At 33.4% G+C, this 22360-nt stretch overlaps 4 protein-coding genes and 1 long non-coding RNA gene across 7 annotated transcripts; 4 read left to right on the top strand and 1 right to left on the bottom strand.

Annotated features, from left to right (window-relative positions):
- Nucleotides 1–341: 341 nt before the first annotated feature.
- Nucleotides 342–2028, top strand: LOC142540080 (putative GATA transcription factor 22). Its single transcript, XM_075645973.1, has 3 exons — nt 342–678; nt 785–1180; nt 1370–2028. The coding sequence occupies exons 1-3, from the start codon at nt 514–516 to the stop codon at nt 1739–1741; spliced, it is 933 nt and encodes a 310-aa protein (XP_075502088.1). The 5' UTR covers nt 342–513; the 3' UTR covers nt 1742–2028.
- Nucleotides 2029–3928: 1900 nt separating this feature from the next.
- Nucleotides 3929–15792, top strand: LOC142540078 (uncharacterized). 3 transcript variants are annotated; one of them, XR_012819033.1, is made up of 6 exons: nt 3929–4308; nt 6728–6829; nt 12047–12191; nt 12264–12716; nt 12818–12942; nt 13029–13772. XR_012819033.1 is itself a non-coding variant. In XM_075645971.1 (4 exons), exon 4 carries the CDS (start codon nt 9384–9386, stop codon nt 10506–10508), a length of 1125 nt encoding a protein of 374 aa, XP_075502086.1. In that variant the 5' UTR covers nt 3929–4308; nt 6728–6829; nt 8061–8226; nt 8338–9383; the 3' UTR covers nt 10509–11342. The 3 variants fall into 3 exon arrangements, 1 of the variants encoding a protein (XP_075502086.1); XM_075645971.1 differs by lacking the exons at nt 12047–12191; nt 12264–12716; nt 12818–12942; nt 13029–13772 and adding exons at nt 8061–8226; nt 8338–11342; XR_012819034.1 differs by lacking the exons at nt 6728–6829; nt 12047–12191; nt 12264–12716; nt 12818–12942; nt 13029–13772 and adding an exon at nt 15643–15792.
- On the bottom strand, nt 4703–20722 carry LOC142540079 (uncharacterized). The gene is made up of 2 exons (XR_012819035.1): nt 20532–20722; nt 4703–5130 (listed from the first exon to the last, which is right to left on the bottom strand). It is a non-coding gene; the product is annotated as an uncharacterized LOC142540079 (long non-coding RNA).
- On the top strand, nt 12284–15634 carry LOC142538237 (uncharacterized). Its single transcript, XM_075643602.1, has 4 exons — nt 12284–12475; nt 13971–14131; nt 14241–14361; nt 14441–15634. Exons 1-4 carry the CDS (start codon nt 12284–12286, stop codon nt 14810–14812), a joined length of 846 nt encoding a protein of 281 aa, XP_075499717.1. The 3' UTR covers nt 14813–15634.
- LOC142538236 (beta-carotene 3-hydroxylase, chloroplastic-like) lies at nt 15618–18932 on the top strand. The gene is made up of 5 exons (XM_075643601.1): nt 15618–15712; nt 17714–17999; nt 18180–18239; nt 18348–18419; nt 18671–18932. Exons 1-5 carry the CDS (start codon nt 15618–15620, stop codon nt 18767–18769), a joined length of 612 nt encoding a protein of 203 aa, XP_075499716.1. The 3' UTR covers nt 18770–18932.
- Nucleotides 20723–22360: the final 1638 nt, after the last annotated feature.

The following is a 22360-nucleotide window of genomic DNA, read 5'->3' as shown; positions in this document are numbered from 1 at the left end:
CATTCATAAAATACATCATGCATGACGAGGAACTCACGGTCATTATTTTTCGAATGTGCGGGTAAATACCGAATATATGCAGTAGCTTGCAAACATGTTTTACCAATTTTAATACATCATATGATGCTTGTTATACAGGAATGTAACACAACTTCTGTTTTATATTGAGGTTGCTTTGACATTTTTATCTTATTTGTGGCTATCAGATTAATTAACTAGGTGCCCTACTAATATATATTTATTATTATTTTGTTAAAAGAGATAGGGTTCTTTCAAATGTCGTGTGGTAGAATTCTACTCCTTCCTTCTGTATTTTTGTCTTTTTTACGTAATAATTTGTTTGGATGTCATCAAGTCACGCCGATCTTTAATCCTCTCCATGTATTTCCACTTCCTTCTTCCTTTTAGAGAGCTTAAAATCTCGATTCATCACTCCCTTTTTAGTCACCATTAATAGGGTTTTTTAAGCAAGAATCTGCGCTCCCTTTTCATTTCTCATTTTTTTATGCGACAATGGACTTAAACATATCTCCTTCAGCTTTTACTGTAGAGCAGCAGATTAATGAAGATATTGATCAAAACCCATTTTCATGTCAGTTTTTATACAATTCGATGCAAAATCATACTGCAGGATACTGTGATCACCAGTTATACAAGCTCCAGCATCATCACGAACAGGTGCGTCATACTACATATGCTACCATTCTTTTCTTTTTAGCGAGATTTTATTAAGAAGATTATGTAAGACTAATAATGGTTCCTGCAAATTTGAACTGATCATCAGGAAGATAACTTTGGTTTTCACGTTGGATCATCATCGTACAACATCAAGAATAAGGCTGAACCTGGGATAAAATTTACTCTTTGGAACGAAGAGGATCATCTCGTACCTGATAAAAGCCATGTCATCAAGGAGGCTGCTAATTACAATCCTGTTCAGTGGGTGCCTTCCAAGATTAGTACGATGCAGAAGAAGATGAAGAACTCGAACCCGAATCATGTGACCTTAAAAATAAACAGCAGTGTAGCGAACATGATTGAAGATCAAAAGATCCAGGCATCACACTCGTGGGAAACGGATTCAAGTAGCAGCATTTCGTACAGTAACCCCATCAGGGTTTGTTCTGATTGCAACACAACAAAGACTCCTCTTTGGAGAAGTGGTCCGAAAGGTCCCAAGGTAAATATTTTCTTCATGCAGTCACCATGTTCATGTTCCAGCACTTTAAAACGTTTATTTTTTCTGTTTCCGCCAATTTATCTCAACTCTCTTAGGAGAGGTACTGGGAATTTCATCGGGCCATGAGTAAAGTACATTGTATTTTTAGCTAGGAAACATGATCATCCATTAACTTTGCTGTTTCTTCAGTCACTTTGTAATGCCTGTGGAATTAGGCAGAGGAAGGCGAGGAGGGCCGCCATGGCTGCCGCTTCAGCGGCAGCTAATGGCATGGCGGTTGTGTTGACTGATGAGCCACCATCATTGAAAACGATCAAGCTGAAAAACAAAGAGAAGACAAGTAAAAAGGGGAATACTTCAAGCTTCAAGAAACACTGCAAAATGGCTGCCACTGCTGCTGGATCATCTTCTAATGGAGATACAAGGAAGAAGCTTGATCTAGAGGATTTCTTGATAAATTTGAGCAAGAATTTGGCATTTCGATTCCGGGTTTTTCCACAAGACGAGAAGGATGCCGCCATCTTGCTTATGGCTCTGTCTTCCGGGCTAATTCATAGTTGAGTTAATTGATCAAAATGTGATTAATTATATTCTTTCTTGGATAAAGCAAATTGTGAGTCTTTCCGTGATCCATTAATTAGTGTTTAATTAGGATAATATATAGCGTTGATGTGTTGTTTTAGTTAGGATAGTACTGAGTGCAAAAAAAATAAATCAAATTGAGTGGCGATTGAATGAATTATCTTGTAAACCTTTAGATTGGGATTTGTACGAGTGGATAACCTAATTATATGGATCACTTGTTCATATTTCATCCATTGGCTTTAAATCCATATCCCATTCAATGATATAGTAGTACTTGTAGTATGTATATTAGTTTATTTATTATTATTATTATTATTTTTTTTGCAGTATAATCCTGTTGTCCTAAAATTTTGGGACCCAAGATTCACATGCACACAAGGGATTTGAAATGTACTTGCATAAAATCAAGATATCAAATGAAAATTAAATGCATTCGTATATGTCCAACAAGATATGAAAGTCAAAAGAATCCAATCCAATATCTATAACTAACCTACAGAAAAAGAAAATTGTAAGTGACTACGAGGAAAAGTTTTATAAAATTATAGAAATCCATACCTATTAATTTATATAATTATTTATTTAATATAATTATCATATGATCTTTAAATTATTGATGGAAATATGTGTTCTTACGCAAATGTTTTTATTATTTATTTGTTTGCTAAATAAACTTCACATTTACGATTACAATAAACGCATAAATCTTTACTGAAAAAGTTGAGTTAAATGATGAAAGAGGGCCGACGTTGTGCCAGCTTTGATGTCCTCCTATTCAAAGACTGGACTCAACCGGAAAACTAATAATGGGCTGTTCTTGATCATGCTGAAGAGTAAAAAGCGTAACGTTTCGGCCGACTTGGCCCATGTCTTTTCGATTTCATCTGTTTCTTTTTGTCGTTTGTTGAAGACTCAACACCTTCGATGTAAGGATTGTTCTAGTAACAACTACTGATCAAAAAGAGTAAATTTTAAATGGGAAAATCGTGTTGTATGTTTGATCGTTGCGATTTTGGTCTTTTACGTTGTCAAATTTTAGTTTTAATATGTAATATTTGTTTTTTTTAGCAACTTTAGTCATATTTATGATATGTCACTGACGTGAGACTAATGCACTGCTAATGTAGGCAATCTCACATCAACATTCTCGTCGAAAAATAACTAAAATTATCAAAAAAATAAAATGTGTGACTAAAACTAAAATTTGATACCGTAGAAAACCAAAATCGCAAATTTAAAAAATTACGGGATAAAAAATGTGGTTTTCCCATAGTAATAATTATCCTTTCCTCATTTCATTAAAAAAAAATATTTATTTTATGTCGTGCTTTCCATATATTAATTTATTCACGCTTTACATAATAAAATTATTATTTTCTCTGAACTAAATTGGTATCTTATGATATATTTTATCGTAAAATATATGATAAATACATAATCAGTTCATAAATCATCATGTAATAATGAGTAGTACATGCAGATTGCATAGGTGGTGACAATAAATATATAATTGGAATTTTTAAACAAGTGCATAAATAATAACCATATCATGAGTAGGTCTCTTGTGAGATGGTCTCATGATTTTTATCTGTGACACGGGCCAATCCTACCGATATTCACAATAAAAAATAATACTCCAACAAATTCCCCGGTTGGAAAGATGAGAGTCTGATTCTTGTCTCGATAGGGTAGAAGCCCCTTGTAAGAGACTACGAGCAACTCGCACTAGGCAAAAATCCCATCAAGATAGATAAAATTGACGATCATCCCAGTCGTGTAGGAAGAAGACTCACCCTAGCCACCATAGCGACCCCACCCCCAACTCACCTGCAACTACAGCTAGAGGGGAGGCCCTTAATGGGCTCCCCGAGTGAGGCTTCGCTGTAGTTATTGGTTGTAGTGAGGTGACTCTTTTATGTACGAGAGGAATATTCTTTGCATAAAAAGTAATGCTTATTCATAGATGACTCAAATAAGATATCTATATTATAAAATACGACCTGTGAAACCGTCTCACACAAGTTTTTCCCTAATATTATTAAAGTATCATCAAGCTTAAAAAATATGAGGAGGTTGAATCAATAACGATTTTGTTTTCCGCATATATATGTAATATCTACTTCTACGTATAATCTACTTATATCTATCTTATACTTAAAAGAGCGCAATCCATCGATTTGGCCAGTTTCCTTCCAGTATCAGGTTACAATTGAGATACGTGTCACTCCACCAACAGCAAGGACCAGGTCCAGCACCACGTGGGCCTTGTTCTTTTCTCCACCACACAACTTCCTTCCGGTTGCAGCTTTCTCCTTCGCCTCTTCATCTCATCCGTCTACCTCTGTTTTCTTTATCTTTCTTTTTCTTCATCTACCCTCCCATTTAGAACGAACCGCCTACGGAAAAAAAAAAACTCTGGCTCGGTGTGCTCTCTGTGGCTTCGTGCTTACACCTTCTTGTTGCTACGGCTGTTGCGACGCTATTTCGCTTCTGCATCGCATCATTCAGAGGGAAAAAGGGTTGGCTTGTCCCTCTCGCCATCGGTAAGCTCATGCACTTTGTTCTTTCATATTTTCTCCCGCCTTTCCTCGTCTTTTCGTTGTGTGTAATCTCTGAAACTTTGGCTTGCCTACTAAACAACTACCCGGAGTAGGAAACAAAAAAAAAGGGGAATTCCTACAGACTTTTCACGATGAACATATCTACAGCTAATATCAAAGCAGATACTCTTAACATTTACTCACTTGTTTTTTTGCTTACACATCTAAATTACAGACACCTTCATGTAAAAAAACAGTCTGCTACACCAAATCGAAAAGGCCCAAGCCGACTGTTGGCTGCTACAGATATAAGCTAACGAACATCTGTTAAAGCAAAAAAAAAAAGGCAACCATACTTCCGTTCCTACTTATTATATGGCTCTACATAAAAAAAATGTTTAAACCCATACATTAAATACAACAAAAACCTTATCGTAATACTATTTTATTTAGCGGACAATGGTCGTGTGGCTACTCCGCATGACTCTACTTATTTTTTTTCTTCGCCCAACATCCCGCCACAACATCATCACATAGGACTAAAACTACCACAGTCTGCGAATAAACTCCACGAACACAGTTAATTAACACATCAAAATATTTACGGGACAAATGACTTAGAGTTACAACTGCATGCGTATGTTACGCATTAAAGGTGGTGTTTTCTCCATACTGAAACCAAGAATCCTCGTTCGCTGTCTGAGCTTGACCCTCCGTGTTATCCTTGAACAAATCAAACTCCTATTGACAGTGAACATGAACAGCGAACTTTGAAACCGTGTCCTGTTGGTAAAGCCATGAAACCTGGCCCTTCAGGAACTTCACCTACTGTATGGTTTCCCATTTTCGAGCCTTATGAACACATAGATGTACCTATTTTATTTTATACTGATATTAATCAATTTTATTATGTAATGTTATGTTACTATAATATTTTATAATATTGTGGTGTTATAATATTGTCCCTTAATTTTGTCATCAATTACCTACGAATGGATCTTAAAAGATAGGTAATAATTTTTTTGTACTTTTATTATTTGTTGTAATATTATTAAATTTATTGTTCATATTTATTTTTTAAATATATATATTTCAACATTTATGAATGTTATAATTATTTTTTAAAATCTGATATTATATTATACATTTATTACTATTATGATGATTATCTAAATTTTATTAATATTAATATTAACACTACACATATAAAATTTATGTTCATTCTCAGGGTTTTTTTTTAAATATTATTAAAAAAACAATTCATTAGAAGAGAGTTAACCATTCAATGTGTCTCCGCCTCTTACTTTGTCACTGACCTTTGATATATAGTATTTGTGCCAAACTAATTTTTTTTTTAAATGAAACTCAACCTTTTTGCAATTATGTAGTATTTTGGAAGTTAAAATATCCTAGAAGTGTCGTGTAACAGGTATATATTATGTATTATGTTTAACATATTTAATAGGCATTGTGTAAATTAAAAATATGTGAAGAAAGAATAGTAGTATTATAGTGCTGTTGTGGTGGTAATAGTATTTATTAGTTGTGTCTAAGGTAAGTGACATGCATGGATCTCAGCCTATAAAAAGCCATCCCCCTTTTCTCTCTCTCTTGCGGACGATATTCTTCTAACTATTGGTTCCAACCCTTCAAAAGAGAGCTTCGAAGCAACTTCCATCTCTCATTTTCCTATTTACATACACACACAGATATATATACCCAATTTCGGGATTCTGTATATTGTTTATTTGAAAGGGGTTGGTATACGAAAGGGCTCGGTCTAATTTTTTTGAATAATAGGTTCGCATGGTAATCCGAGAGCTCCCTTTGTTTCTCATCAACCGCGAGTTCTTTTTGGTTTTATGCCGTAACTATAAGTATGCCCAGTTTCCATGTAATTTATTCTAGATTTTCACATGTTGCTGTTGCATGGACCAACTATATAAGCAGTTGTCTGATACCTAGCAGATATTCATACTGAATAACTTTCACTGGTTAGAACAAGTAACTAAACCAATATATCATTGGGAATAAAAAAAAAGTTCATCGTCAAAAATTTATATGTTAAGTACCAAATAAAAAACGGACAACAGTAAATGGGTGGCCCAGAAGACGAAAACAACTGCAACATCTTCACAGAATACTCCAACACACCCACTAAAAAAAAGTCTCTTTTTCCAATAAAACTTCGATATATTTTTAGTCCTCAAACGCCATAGAGTTTGTGCATACACTATTTTATTATTACGACATATGTACCTATATATTTGCACATGTATTACACACATCGTCGATAACAAATTTAGCTTTCTTGAAAGGAGGTATGTTCCAAATCCAGGGCATCTACAAACTAATTTTTTGACTAGATTCAATGCACTAGATATTGATTGCTTTTTCCCCTGTCTATTTATCCCTTTTTCAGCATAGTGCATACTGGTACCACTAAATCAGGCTGAACGTGCTACAGCTTCGCAGCACATAGTGATAGAAAAATGTTGAGTCCTTCGCCTCGGCTACCATACAGGTCCACTTACTGATTACAGCTTTATTACCACTTGGTATTTTGTAGCTCTGTGCACAGTTGGTTTGTCTTCTACTTAAACTTAATAAGCACTACACTATTAGGTTTTGTTCTGTTTTACTATGTGTAGTAGTCCATAGTTGTACACAGGCTTAAATTACCCATATTTAGATCGTTCTGTTTCCTTTTACATTTTCCTATTTGCCAGCAATAAACAACCAACAACTCTACTTATATCTGAACAGCAATTTGCTTTATCTTGTTGTTTCGACACATGTAAACTTACGAACCCTTAGGTTTCATTGTTTCTTGTTGTTTAATAAATATATTCATTTACAATGTCGCAAAAAAGAAACGAAGATATCCCAGAAGCCAGTACATCTAAACAACTTCGAAAAAGGAAGTATACTTGTTTACAAGATCGCAGATTAGCAAAAAACATTAGACGAACCATTCATGGACAGATATCAATGTCGAACACATCTGATACAGAAAATTCTTATGTCGACTTACTGACACATATAGTAAATACTCCAGATTTGCTTCCTGTTGTGCCAAACTGTGTATTTTGTAATGCAAAGCGTATTTATATGGAACCACCAATGTTCTGTTGTTCGTTAGGGGAAATAAATCTTTTATCAACGAAAATGCCTTCTGCGTTATTACAACTATACCTTGGTAATACTACTGACTCTAAAGATTTCAAAACTTGTGTTCGTAGTTATAATAACATGTTTGCATTAACATCAATGGGCGTACATTGTGATCAATCTTTAGCTTACCAGAAATGATGGTATTTACACCTTTCGCGTCCAAGGCCAGGTTTACCATTTTCTGGATCAACTAATACCACCAAATAATGAACGTCCAAAAAATCTACAACTTTACTTCTTCGACACTGAACACGAGACCTCTAACCGAGCTTGTATTAGCTCGAAATTTCAAGAACCTATTGTCGAAAAATTAATTCGTATTTTAACAATAAATTCCTTATGCAATCTTCTTTCGGACTCTTAATAGCATCCCCAACCTCGACAAATATAAAATTGTCTTGCATGCTGATCCTAGCGTTGATCAACGTGTACTTAATAAACCTACTGCTTCTCAAATTGCTGGAATATGGCTTGAATCTAATGAGGACGAACAATTAACAAGTCAGCACATTCAGGTATATCCTCAAAACAATCACCCTCAAATAATTAAACAATATTTCGCTTGTTATGACCCTATGCAGTATCCACTTATTTTCCCGAATGGAGAATCTGGGTGGCATCGAAAGATTGAAAGATTAGATCGTAGACAAAAAAGAATGACCCCTAGACCCATATGTGGTGGAGAAGCCCTCTACGACATTCGGAATCCCATAAATACAAATAACCCTATACAGACTGAAATACAAGGTAACTTCAAGTTACAATTGTGTCTATCTTACATATCAAATTTAGTGATGCAATCTTCATATTTTGTTACACTTACAAAGCACTTACAAAAGTTTTTTACTACATATATAGGTTCTACAAAGGTTAGGAACCAAAGGTCAACGGTATCCTGCCGTGAGTATTACTGTTACAAGTTACAAATACGAGAAAATGATAAGTCTTTTTTATTACACACCGGTAGGCTTCTACAACAATACGTGGTAGATATGTATATCAAAATTGAAACTTCGAGATTAGATTTCCTCCGAACTACGGACATGCAAGGTCGTTTGCGAAACGACATATACCGTGGTTTATTAGATGGTATCGCACAAAGGTATGAAATGGGTATTGACGTTGGAAAACGTACAATATTGCCTGCTTCCTTCACTGGAGGACCTAGAGATATGCGTCGGAGATACATGGATGCTATAGCTTTAGTTCAACGGTATGGAAAACCTGATATTTTTTTAACGATGACGTCAAACCCAAACTGGCCAGAAATAAAAGCTTTGTGTTCGCCTTCTGATGAAATCCAAAATAGACCTGATTTGGTTGCTAGGATATTTCGTTCAAAACTACAGGTTCTGAAAGATGAACTTTTTAACAAGTCAATCTTCGGCCACGTTGTTGCTTACACTTACGTAATAGAGTTCCAAAAAAGGGGTTTACCTCACGCTCATTTTCTGCTTAGTTTAGCCCAATCATCAAAAATGTTCCGTCCCGAAGCAATTAATAGGATCGTGTGTGCAGAATTACCTGATCCACAAAGCCATCCATATTTATTTTCACTTGTAGTTAAACATATGATGCATGGTCCTTGTGGTTTGCTCAATCCGACATGTCCTTTTGTATGAAAAACAATTCTTGCAAATTTAATTACCCTAAGGAATTCTCAGAATCTACCAAATATGGGGCAAATTCATATCCAATATATCGGCGTTTAAATAACAATCATGTTGTCAAGATCAGAGGTGCACAACTTGATAACCGGTGGGTTGTACCATATAACCAATATCTCTTGAAAAAATTTAATTGTCACCTTAATGTTGAAATATGCTCAACACTACAAGCTATAAAATATATTTACAAATACATTTACAAAGGTCATGACAAGATTTTATATACATTAGTAGCTGATGGAAAAGTTTCGCACAATAGATGAAATAAAAAATTTTCAGTCCGCGAGATGGATTTCACCTCCTGAATCTGTTTGGCGGATTTTTAAATTTGAGCTTAACCATGTTCATCCATCTGTAATATGTTTGCCAGTTCATTTAGAGAACGAACAATTTGTTACTTTCTCTGCAAACCAACTATTATGCAATATTGCTAATAACCCTACGTTTAAGAAAACTATGTTAACACAATTTTTCTATATGAACAAATGCAATGCCTATGCTAAAGAACTTAATTGCTTATATATAGAGTTCCCTGAGTACTTTACTTGGCATAGTGACTCAAAAGAATGGGAACCACGCAAAAGAAATGAGGTCATAGGTCGAATTTTTAGTTGTCGTCCTTCAGACGGTGAAAAGTTTTTCCTAAAATCGTTGTTACTTCATGTTAGAAAGCCAACTTCCTTTAGAGACTCAAGAACAATCAATGGAAGAACTTTTACTACATTTAGAGAAGCTGCACAGATGTTGGGTTTATTGGAGAACGATAACACTGCTGACATGTGCATGGAAGAGGCTACTGCTTACTTAATGCCTTCTGCTTTACGTCAACTATTCGCAACTGTCCTTGTCTATTGTAATCCTACGAATCCAATGCATTTGTGGGCAAAGTTCGAAAGCTTCTTATCACAAGATTTTGAGCAAAAACACATTTTTAGTCCTTCTACAGTCAAACATAAAGTTTTAAACATTCTTTCTTACTACCTCCAATCGATGGGCAAGAGGTTAGAGGACTTTTACTCTGCAGAGCCCAATGTAACTCTAGGGTTCAGTGACAGCTTGGACAAAGAATTACAAACTGAACAAGACATAATTACACCTGACGAAGATATTTTATCTGTTGAGAAATTAAATGAAGAACAAAAAAATGCTTACAATAGAATCTTATACCATGTTAACAACAATTTGCCAAATGTATTCTTCGTGGATGGCCCGGGTGGAACTGGAAAAACTTTTTTATACAAAGCACTCCTTGCTACGATTCGTTCATCTGGGCACATAGCCTTGCCACAGCCACTTCAGGTGTTGCCGCATCTTTACTTCCAGGTGGGCGCACTTCACATTCGAGATTTAAAATCCCACTAGATGAAAATGATTCCAAGCCTTGTAATATCAACAAACAAAGTACAGTTTCTCATTTAATAAGTTCTGCAAAATTAATCATTTGGGATGAGGCTACAATGGCCAAACGTAGTATTATTGAAAAATTCGATACAATGTTGAGAGACATAATGGAGTCACATTCAATCTTTGGCGGTAAAATTATTGTATTTGGTGGAGATTTTCGCCAGACATTACCTAATAATCCTTAAAGGTAGTAAAGCTGACGTTATAGATGCTTCAATTGTTATGTCACCTCTATGGAACCAGTTTGATAGGCTGAAGCTTACACAAAATATGCGGGCATTACTCGATCCCAAATTTTCGTCTTACTTGATGAAAATTGGTGATGGAATTGAGGAAACTAATGACAAAGCCGAAGTGCAAATACCTGCTATAGCCAACATCCCATTTAAAGATGACTTTACATCTTTAAATGCATTAATAGAAATGGTATTCCCACATATAGACGACTGTACTTTAGATTTCTCTCTATATGTTAAACGCGCCATACTTACTACAAGAAATGAGTTTGTCCACGAAGTAAATGACGTATTGATTAATAAATTTCATGGAGAAGAAACTACATACTTCAGTTGTGATGAGAATACAAGCAGCTGTGTTGTACCAAATCAAGAAGAGTTGTTTCATTGCTTGACTCCTCAAGGGCTTCCTCCTCATAAACTCACTTTAAAAATAAATGCCCCAATCATTTTGCTACGAAATATAAACCCAACTGAAGGACTTTGTAATGGTACACGTCTTCTTTGCAAAGGGTTTACCACAAACGTTATTTACGCTGAAATTTCAGTCGGCATCCATGCAGGAAAACCTGTGTTTATTCCGAGTATAACATTAGAAGCTCCACGTGATGATTTTTCAACTATTCCATTTAAGAGAAAACAATTTCCAGTACGCCTATGTTATGCCATGACCATAAACAAAGCACAAGGCCAGACTTTAGATTTTGTTGGTGTATATTTAAAAGAACCTGTTTTTTCCCATGGTCAACTTTATGTTGCGCTATCCAGAACCAAAAGTATAGACCAATTAAAAGTACTTATCAGGCCACCACTACCATTGTTCCAGAGTACTGACCATACAAAGAACGTTGTTTACCAAGATGTCCTAGCTGCTGCAAATATCATTTGATATAGGTGAGCCCTCGGCAAACTATTTTTCAATTTCATAAATATTAACATTTTTTGGATATATAGAAAAATTGTAGCCTCATTGTTGCTATGGTTGGTCTATGTTTTATGATTTTTATTGTCAAACTTAAAACTTATATTGTCCGACTTTGCGTCCATGGTAGTTTTGTTTGTGCTCGTAGTGGAAAAATATAATTTTAGTTCAGCCTTCTACTTTATTCAAACACAAAGTAAATAATAGTATGTTATGGATTTCCAGCAATTTGTTGCATACTATTCATACCGTCACTTTCAAAGATTGGCTTCTTCTCAAAAGTTACCTGAGACAAATTATGTGTTTTTTACTTTTTTCCACCCCAACCTCCTGTTCAGGTCAATAGAAGAAAATTGTACTACACTTGGCAAGCTAACACCAGAGACTCACGGCTGGTTTGTGAGGGTCTTAGTTGCAGAAAAAACTCCAATTCGGTTCATGAACTGGGGAAGGCAACAAAAGATTGTTTTCACTGACAAAGAGGTAAAATTTCCCTTTTCCACATGTAAGTATGATCATCTCGTTTACTTTTACTTACATCATTAGTTTGAGCAGAATGAAAGCATGCAAGCATAATGTACGAGCAAGATGTTGATCAATTGGATAAACTACTCGAACTGTACAAAACCTATTACGTGGGAAATGCCAAGATTAAGGAAATAACTGGAAAAACACCAATTCTAGGAACTTCAAAACATCAAATGATCCTTAGTCGAAGCACTTATATCAGAAGTGCAGAAGAGCATAAACGGTTACCAATCGACCAGGTTTACCAGCTTACTCCTTTTGCAAGGTTTCCTGAAATGGCAGATATCACACCCAGGCAGATCAGTTAAGTATTCTCACGAACTATTTCCCTGTGCGTACCTAATATTTTGTATACTTTTTCTTATTTTACTAACAACATTTTTCCCCAAACTTACTTTGCAGTGTTATACACGTTTTCCCACCACGTTTTGTTGAAAGAACTAAAAGAAACTTACAAGATTTTGTGGTTATCAATGAAGAGTAAACAATTTGCTCTAAACCCCAGACTTTCAGTTACTATAATTTAATGTTTCTTCCCCTTGTATTAATTGTAAAAAAAAACATTTTTATTATGCATACAGACGCAGAGCATTGATACTTACATTGTGGGAAGAATTTCTACAAACTGAAGCACCCTGTCTGACAAAGAATGTTCACAACATGCCTATAATTTTAGGGATGCGTCTCTCTGTCAGCACTTTCTATGGTAAAGCAATTATTCTGCACTTGATTTATTACAGTGTATTCTACCTAATTATATATGCCCTTATGTACATTTATATGCTATTGCAGGGCTATCCATTGGAACAACACCAAGTAGCACTATTCTATTTGACCCTCCAACTCCACAGGGCTGAAAACTTACGGCTCTGGTAATAAAGAACCTCCATATGTATTTTTTTATTTCGAACATTTTTACTTTATCCTTTCTCATACGAGCAAGCTGTTACTTCCAATTTCTTCCCCCAGCTTATTGTTTTATACCCATCTTATTAAAACTTTTCTCACATCTTTATTACCCATTTACACAAAATTTACAACTACTTCAAAATATAATATGTTTATTTACAACTACATCACTTATCTGCTATGCTCCTTGGAATGAAACTTTTGGTATTACCATCTTCTTTAAGTACTTTTATGCACAATAAAATCTACCATATTACTCTTCTCAAATTATAGGTATTAGTTCGGCAAAATTTCAGGAACGTTTTCAAATTTTATGTTTTCCCCTACTCTAGGCATCGCTCCACCTTATGTTTGCTCATCCTATTTTTCCTCTACTTAGAATCACACTTCTTCACCTCCAAACCAAAATGGCTAAAATTTTAACTACATTTTTTTAAAACAAATAGTTTCCTATTTACTCAGCTTTCGGCCGGAAATGAAACACAAACCCTTTCGACCAACAAAATGTGCCATTATTAGGGCTGAATATGTCTACATTTTCCTAAAATTCTTACTGTTTACTAACTTATTATCTTCAAGTTTTGTGTCACCTTTATATCATGGATTGTTGGCCATTCACATACAACCATTTTTTCTAGGGTTAAAGCTAACAGAGATTGTACGAGAAAGCATATCAAAGCGTTGATCAGCCATATGATTTCCAGATTCGTAAAATCAGCCAGATTCTCAGCTTGACTGAAACGGTAATTTCACATTTATTCATATGTTGTTTCAACTTCCTTTAACTTCTAAAAGCAAGTACTAATATTCACATTTCATTCACAGTTCAAATCTTTTTGGCTAAAAGCTAGGCTAAAAATTACAGAATCACAGCAGTGTTTATACTTTTTAGCCTGCCCAAGTTGTGCCAAATCTTGTGGAGCTGCTTACGGCTACGAATTTACTTGCTTTTACTGCAATGACAGTTTTCCAGGCCCAAAACCACTGTAAGTTACCTTTTTACTGAGAAAACATAAACCAATTATGTACCTATTACCTAATACTTTTACTAAAACTTCTTGCTCATTTACATTGTAACTTATTATATCTGTACAGCTTACGCTTCCAAGCAGATTTATCTGATGGAACTGGGACTTTACCTGTCTATGTGGAACACCGAGAGGCAGAAATGTTATTAGGTATGACAGGCGAAGAGCTTATCGAAGCAAACCAAGAGGTATTATTCAGTTACAACCAGTTCACTTCAATAAAAGCCTCGAACAATTTTTAACTTTTACTTTTCTTATTTAAAACAGGGAAGACATTTTTGCCCCACAGACATTAATGATAAATTCACAGATTTTCAGTTCCTTTTCCAAGTTAGGACATCAAGGACTGAAACAAGAGGGAGAACGTTCGTACGAAATACCGTCATCGCATGTCTTCCACCTTCTGAGGCCTCATCAGCATCGCGGAGTTCTGAAGAGAAGAGCTTGTCTTCACATGTTCAGAAAAAGTTGCTGCCCACAATACCCACGTCTGAATCTCAAACAAGCACTTCAACCACACAGCAGCAACATATTCCAACTACTCTTGCCGATCATCAAAGCAGTTCCACCGGCAAGAGAAGCCTCGACTCCGGAGATGATATAACAGAGAATGTCCCAAAACACGCTAAAAGGGACTAAGGTACTTACATTGTCCACACTTTTTAAATTGCTTTCTTAGCATTCTCTTAAAAAATGTTCCTATCCAAACTGTTTACATATCAAGTCTCTTCATAAACATATATACTTTAATGAATAAAAAATTTAGTACCTATTGACAAAATATGCATATTATTTACCTTACGACAAACACATTGTAGAATATAATGTTCATATATGTTTTGCAAATAACATGTCTTCTCTTGGGACTTGTTGACAAAATCATCATTCCCTTAATGTATAACTGATGTAATGCCGCATAAATTCGATTGCTTTCTTATTATTTTATTAGAAGCACCATGGATATTTAGGCTGGTTTAGTGAGAATAGCACACTTTAGGCTTGATCTGTTATTGATGACCTAAAAAAACTCCTGAACTCTCTCATAGGTTGCTGAGATTGTTGAAAAAAGTATGTTTAATTTGTGCACAATAAATGAACTAAGCTAACAACAGTTAAAAAAATTCATTACACTCAGTTACATATATGGCAAACAAAGGAATTTCATGTTAGCAATGATTTAGTGCTACGTACCATTCAGTTGATGTCATTCAATCTCCAAGTGCTTGTAATGTCTTTCTGCCCTTCTTGATATTGTATGGTTACCTACAAGCATTGGCTCCCTTTTATTTACGGTAAAAAAAGACTAAATGATGTAGATTGCTTTTTTCATATTGCCTATTGGCTTTACATTGATTCAAAGTTATACACCTGGATGTCGCCAATGCTACTCTTTACAACTGCTTAGATTAAATCTAATTTGTCGTCAACGCTAGCTTGTCTTTCCATGATATTTTGTTTTTCTTCTCAAGCTTCAAAACAGTATTCAGGGAGGGACAAGGGTCGACCTGCTTTTGTGACAAAGGCTGTACACCACTTTTTGTACTTTCTGATTATACACTTTTGCACATGGCAATGTAGATATTATGTACATTATGATGTAATTATGTTATTTTGTGAAATATGTTGTCATTCCTACATTTCATCGCTCTTTTATTTATGTGAACATGTAACTATCTTACACTAAAAAAATACAACATAGTTACTAAATTATCTCCTCACAAATTTGCATCTCATAACCCTATATTTTTTATATCATATTTAAAAAATGCTAAGCATTTCAAAAACTACCAATAATTTTGGCTATATATAAAATGCTCAATAAATATAACTTAATTTTCGTAACGTTTATTTTTTACGTAATTAAACATTAAAATACTTAATTAGATAACATAATTTTATTTTCCATTTGTTTTTCCCATCAATTTTTTCTTCCTTTAAAAAACTTCTTTTTACACATCTACAAACTTTAATATATTTTTCTCCTTATTAATATTTAGAGATTTTACATTATTTATTTAAAAAAATTATTCGAGACTATATTTTTTTGTTCAACGTTTTCATCATGCTATCTACCATTACTCTTATGCTCCACTCCCAAACTTATGTAGATTTTTACATGATATACAGAGTTTTTTCCCAAAATTTATTTAAATCTTCACTATATAATGTCATGCATTTTTATAATTCGCAATTTACATCAGTTTTATAAAAATTATAAATATCTGCTCTCTTAAACGTACATTCGAATGTACTATATACAACAATACATAGGGAACAAATAAATATACAACTTTTTTTGCATTCTTTTGCTTATATCTTAAACAATTATCCTATATATTGTATGATTCCCAATTCAGCTTAATAATTATTATAATTCTCAAATTACTCACTCTTTCTTATCATATTTTTTTATTTAAAAATTAAACTATATGATCACATATTCGAAATATTTTATTTTTTTTATATTTCGAAAATAAACTTCATTTATATTAATATAACAGTAGCATTAATTTTATATTTCATACTTTTATATTCATTGTCGTCAACATCACTATAATAAATAAAATTTATTTCGACACTATTAAATTTATTATACCTACATTACTATCTTTTATTAGTCGCTCATTATATTCATCTATTTCACTGTCCTATAGAATATATTAACTCTTATGTCTACATATCTTGAAAACTCAAAATTACAAACTTCGTAAATAATTCATTTGAATTCTAAAAAAAATATTATAGCTATTGGAATCTTATCGACACTAATACTTATCAAGTTTCCTTTTTCTTTGAGTACACTAAGATTCTAAGTACTCTTATTGATTTTTTTATCAGTACATATTACAACTCACACTTACGTTAAAGTTACCAATTTCATGAACCCATTAACGGAAAAAATATCAGTAGATATGACACCTTTGCAAAAAACTACAACTATTTATATATGAATGCCCTATTAGCACATTTAAATTATCTTATTTATGGATTTTATCCCTCATTATATTTTCAAATAATCAAATACTTTATATTCAATTTAAGACGTATTATTAGGCTTTGTCAGCATTCACACGAACCAAATCTTCTCCCTACCTATTATCACTTTCGTAAAATCCATATTCTTTCATATTTTTTAATTTATTGAGTACATGCACAATTTAAAATCTCAATCATATGAACATGGATTAAAAAAACATACTCATAATATTTACATCTTTTTAGATTACATTTTTATATAACACCTGCACAAATACAAACTTCTCATAATAATTCTAAAAAAAACGTATAGAGATTTACACGCTAAACGACAAACCTGGGTGAGCCACCTCAAGCATTGAGGTGCCCTACCTAGTCTACTTATACTTAAAGAGCGCAGTTTGGAGAATTGGCCAGTTTTTATCCGGTTGCAAGTTACCCCATAACACGTGGCTCTTCCACCCCACATCACACACCATGGACAATAACACGTGGAATTGCCTCTGCTCTCCACCACAGCACCTCACCCAATTTAATCTTTTCCCTTCTCCGGAAATTTCGCAGGATTTCAAGGTTCAAGCGGCGCCAGAAGCTCGATTTGCCGGTTTGCTTCGTGGTGGAGGAGGAGAAATTCGCTGCGGAGGGATTAGTGGGCAGCTTGGAGGATGATTCGACCGAGCAGAGCGGAGAAGAGCGTGAGAAGGAAATCTCCGCCCGGTGGGTGGCGGAGAAAATGGCGAGGAAGAGGTCAGAGAGGTTCACTTATCTGGTTGCGGCGGTTATGTCCAGTTTCGGAATCACTTCAATGGCGGTGATGGCTGTTTACTACAGATTCGCTTGGCAAATGGAGGTAAAATCCAAGTCCATCAATTCATCTAAAAAATCAACTGACAGCAAATTCTCAAATTTGAAACGATGACTCAAGCTTGGATCTCCATCTCTGGAAAGAAAGAAAACTATACATAAAAATTATTTCAATAAAAAAACGAAAATTATAATGCGGGCAACTTTTTTCCCCTTCTTGCTGCAGTGTGGAGAGATACCTTACACAGAAATGTTTGGTACATTTGCTCTCTCTTTTGGGGCCGCTGTAAGTTCCATTTCAACTTTTTGCCTAAAAAATGTAATTCTGCTAACTTTTTTATGTTTACTTTTTTTTTAAGTGAGAAATAATTTCTTTTGTTAAAATTGAATTTAGGTTGGAATGGAGTTCTGGGCAAGATGGGCACATGAAGCCTTGTGGCATGCTTCATTGTGGCACATGCACGAGGTTAGACTATAGTGAAATTTCAAAACATAAAATTTAAAATTTTTCGTTTTTCTTCAAAATTATAGCATTAGCCTACAGGGCTCTTTTTTTAACAATGTTTTGTTATATTAAAATGATGTTTTTTGGGTTTTTTTTTTATTACAACGGTGGGAAGTGGTGTAAAAGAAGAGGTTTATGTCTCTCCGACATGACGACATCTCTGAGTTTTTTGAAACTGAAATCTGTTCTTTTGTTTGTCGTGTTAATTTCAGTCTCACCATAAACCGAGAGAAGGGCCATTTGAGCTCAATGACGTGTTTGCTATCATTAACGCTGTTCCGGCCATTGCCCTGAATCCTGATGGCGTATAGGTTCTTCAACAAAGGCCTAATTCCTGGCCTCTGTTTTGGCCGCCACTGGAAACACCACTTACCCCGTAGGAGGGACAGAAATGACCTACTATTTTTTTTCTAAACATTAATTGAATATTTTTTCTAAACATTAATTGAATAATAATAATACATCATGATTGCATATTGATCTTTTTCAAGAAAGAAAAAACAAGAAGATGAGAATACCAACGTTTGTTGCGTAAAAATAATTTCGAGTATTAATTGCTTGATTGATAAATCGAGAGTGTATTAGTTAATTTTAGGTAATAATCGAGACTTCAATTAGACTTTAAATTTTAAACAAAATATTTTTAGTAACTTCGTATAAGCTATTTAAATCCCATACTAATTACTAATTAATTATCATCATAATTTTTTTTTTATATTTAGCTTTTTTCCACTAGCCATTTCAAATTCTTTTCCATTAATGTCTGACTTACAAGAAGAAATCAATAAATTATTTACGCGAAAATAATATGAGTATAGTAATATTTTTATGTTCTTTTAAATCCATAGTCATACGATTAGTATTTCAAGCTGGTATTGAGTTTAACTAAGTAAAAAATATTGGAAAACAAAGAATTTATAATGTGTAAATAGTTAGGAAAAGATTGAGTTGTTCAAATGGGAGAAGTTTAAGAATGTGTCTGAAATTGGTCATAAAAATATGTGCTCATCTTAAAATTTAATCAGAGATCTCCTCCATAAATAAGTTATTATAAATTCGAAAATATAATATCTATATTTAAATCATGGTAGTGGTCCTAAAGATGTCCCACTTAAACTATTTATCTTATGTTATCAAAAATGCTTAGTCGTCGTACATGTTCGTAAACGTATTATAAAATTTAGATTAATATGAGCTCCAAACAATTTTTATTCATATACTTTAATTTCTTTTATTAGACCATCATTGTTATCATTTTCATTCAAGTTGTCTTATAAATTAATATTAACTATCATGTTTATATGTCATAAAAAAATCCTAAGTTACAAAATTCATAAATCCATCAACTAAATTCTAAAAAAAAAAAGTTAAACATGTTGAAATCATATCTATATTAACATTTTATTCAAATTTCTTTGATTACCCTAAAACATTTTGTGCTCCTATTGATTGTTTAATACCTCATATTACAACTTATATTTAAGTTAAAGTTACCACATTTATAAATTCACTCATTAAATATAACACCTTACAATTAATATCAAAATACGACTACTCTACTTTCGAACTTATAATAACTTATTTATGAAGTAAATTTTTCATTATATTTAAGATAAAGCAATATATTATATTCAATTTGCAACTATGTTATTAAATTTCTCCTATTTGAACACCAATTCAGTCTTTTTCTAACCATTTTCATTTTTATAAATTACTTGTTTTTCATACCTAGTATATATATATAATTAAAGTCCATACCTAGTATATATAATATATAATTAAAGTCCGCTGTCCTTCAAAATGGCCAGTTTCTTTCCGGTACCAGGTAACAGTCCAAACACGCGTCCCCCAACAACAAAGTCCAGGGCCAATACCACGAGGGATTTGCTATTCTCTCCACCGCATCTTTCTTCATCCTGAAACAAAGAATCCTTGTTCACTGTCTGCACTTGATCCTCCGTACGTGTAATCCTTCAACAAATCAAACTCCTGATGATGATGAACAGGAAGAACTAATTCTGAAACCATGGCCTGCTGGTGGAGCCATGACATCTGGTCCTCGAGGAACTTCACGTACTGTATGGCTTCCTCGAGCATGGAAACCGTGTCCATTTTCGAGCCTCCGGGTACCAGGCTCTGCAGAATATTGAACCTGTTGCTGATGTGGTGGCGGTGCCGTCTTGCCGCCACGCTTTGTGGGTCAGTGGATAACTTCATGGTGGCACCGCTTATTCTCTTTTCCTGATCATATTCTCCTCCTTGCCATTGTTGTTAAGGGAAGTGGATTCGGTTGGAGTGCACGGGTTTGGAAATGAAGGGTAATCCATTGGTTTCGAATTAGGGGTTCTGAGGTTTGGAGACGAGGTGGTCTAGCTATATGCGCGACAGGTACGATGAAATTAATTAATAAAAAATTTCTCATTTTTTCTAATAAAATTTGTTCTCATTTTTTAATGATATAACATAAAAATTATTTTACAATAAAGGGTATTTTATTTTTCTTAAAATCAGGTTAAAGATTCAGCTTTGCATAATATTCCGATTCCAAGTCGTTTAGTTATAGGAAAGTTGTATTAAATATGATTGTCATGACTATAGTTTTTTGTTCAATATTTTCATCTCACTATCTAACATTAACCTTATCATCCACTTCCAAACTTACGTAGATTCCTACAAAATATACACAAGTTTTTTTCGTATTTTATTTGAATCTCCAATATATAATATCATATATTTTTAAAGTTTGCAATTTATATTAGTTTTATAAAAATATAAACGTCTATTTTCTTAAACTTACATTCATATTATATACATCCATATACAGGGAAAAAACAAATATGCCACTTTTTTGTATTTTTTTGCTTCTATATTAAACAATTATCCTTTATACTATATGATTATCAATTCAGCGCAATAATTATGGAAAGTACTCGCTGTTTTTTATCATATTTTTTAATTTAAAAAGTAACGTAGACAAACTATTGGATCACATGTTCGCGCTATTTTACTTTCTTTTATATTTTGAAAATAAACTTACTTTATTCATATTAATATAACAGTAGCATTAATGTTATATTTCATATCATTATATTCATTATCATCAACATCATTGTGGTAAATAAAATTTATTTCGAAAATATTAAAGGTATTATACCTAATTTAATTTTTTTATCAGTCCCTCGTTATATTCTATTTCACTGTCCTATGAAATATATTAATTCTTATTGATTTTATTGATATTTTGAATACCTATAGGACTTTTATAGAGTTTTTTATTTTACTTTCAACCATTGTACCTAAGGGTTTCAAAATTTGTAGTAAAAAATTCTATTGATTTTATTGATATTTTGGATACCTATAAACTTTTATAGAGTTTCAGAAAGCCAAGTTTAAATATCACGTGATTTTTTAAAACTCTATTAAATTCTATATTTAATATCACTAGACTTTGTAGATATAATATATTAGTTTAAATTGAATACTTAAATACTTTTAAACTCTACAAAAATCATTGATTCTCATAGATTAAATATATAATTTCTAAATATATATTTTCTCACATTTTTTAATTTGTTTCACATTTTTCTGATATATATGCATATTATTATTATATTGTACTTTAAATAAAATTTTCTATTATTCACTTTCCAGTTTTATAATAAAATAAACATTTTTAAAAAATTAAATAAATGACATATACTTAGTATGCCAAATGAATAAGACAAAAACTTATGTGAGATGGTCTCACGAGTCGTATTTTGTGAGAAAGATTTCTTATTTGAGTCGTTCATGAAAAATATTACTTTTTATGCTAAGAGTATTACTTTTTATCGTGAATATCAGTAGAGTTGATCCGTCTCACAGATAAAGATTCGTGAGACCGTCTCACAAGAGATTTACTC

This window comes from Primulina tabacum, chromosome 3 (genome assembly GCF_025594145.1).
Source record: "Primulina tabacum isolate GXHZ01 chromosome 3, ASM2559414v2, whole genome shotgun sequence".
Lineage (NCBI taxonomy): Eukaryota > Viridiplantae > Streptophyta > Magnoliopsida > Lamiales > Gesneriaceae > Primulina > Primulina tabacum.
The sequence above is the reverse complement of the archived record's forward strand: the minus strand, read 5'-3'. Positions and strand labels throughout refer to the sequence as shown.

Excerpts from the sequence above, each read along its gene's own strand:
- LOC142538237 (XM_075643602.1), top strand. The coding sequence starts at position 12,284 with ATGTACGAGCAAGATGTTGATCAATTGGATAAACTACTCGAACTGTAC. Across the intron at positions 12,476-13,970 it reads AACGGTTACCAATCGACCAG|TTCAAATCTTTTTGGCTAAA; the intron begins GTTTACCAGCTT and ends TTTCATTCACAG. Across the intron at positions 14,362-14,440 it reads TTATCGAAGCAAACCAAGAG|GGAAGACATTTTTGCCCCAC; the intron begins GTATTATTCAGT and ends TATTTAAAACAG.
- LOC142538236 (XM_075643601.1), top strand. The coding sequence starts at position 15,618 with ATGATATTTTGTTTTTCTTCTCAAGCTTCAAAACAGTATTCAGGGAGG. Across the intron at positions 15,713-17,713 it reads AAGGCTGTACACCACTTTTT|GATTTCAAGGTTCAAGCGGC; the intron begins GTACTTTCTGAT and ends GAAATTTCGCAG. Across the intron at positions 18,000-18,179 it reads GATTCGCTTGGCAAATGGAG|TGTGGAGAGATACCTTACAC; the intron begins GTAAAATCCAAG and ends TTCTTGCTGCAG.
- LOC142540080 (XM_075645973.1), top strand. The coding sequence starts at position 514 with ATGGACTTAAACATATCTCCTTCAGCTTTTACTGTAGAGCAGCAGATT. Across the intron at positions 679-784 it reads TCCAGCATCATCACGAACAG|GAAGATAACTTTGGTTTTCA; the intron begins GTGCGTCATACT and ends ACTGATCATCAG. Across the intron at positions 1,181-1,369 it reads GTGGTCCGAAAGGTCCCAAG|TCACTTTGTAATGCCTGTGG; the intron begins GTAAATATTTTC and ends CTGTTTCTTCAG.
- LOC142540078 (XM_075645971.1), top strand. The coding sequence starts at position 9,384 with ATGGAAAAGTTTCGCACAATAGATGAAATAAAAAATTTTCAGTCCGCG.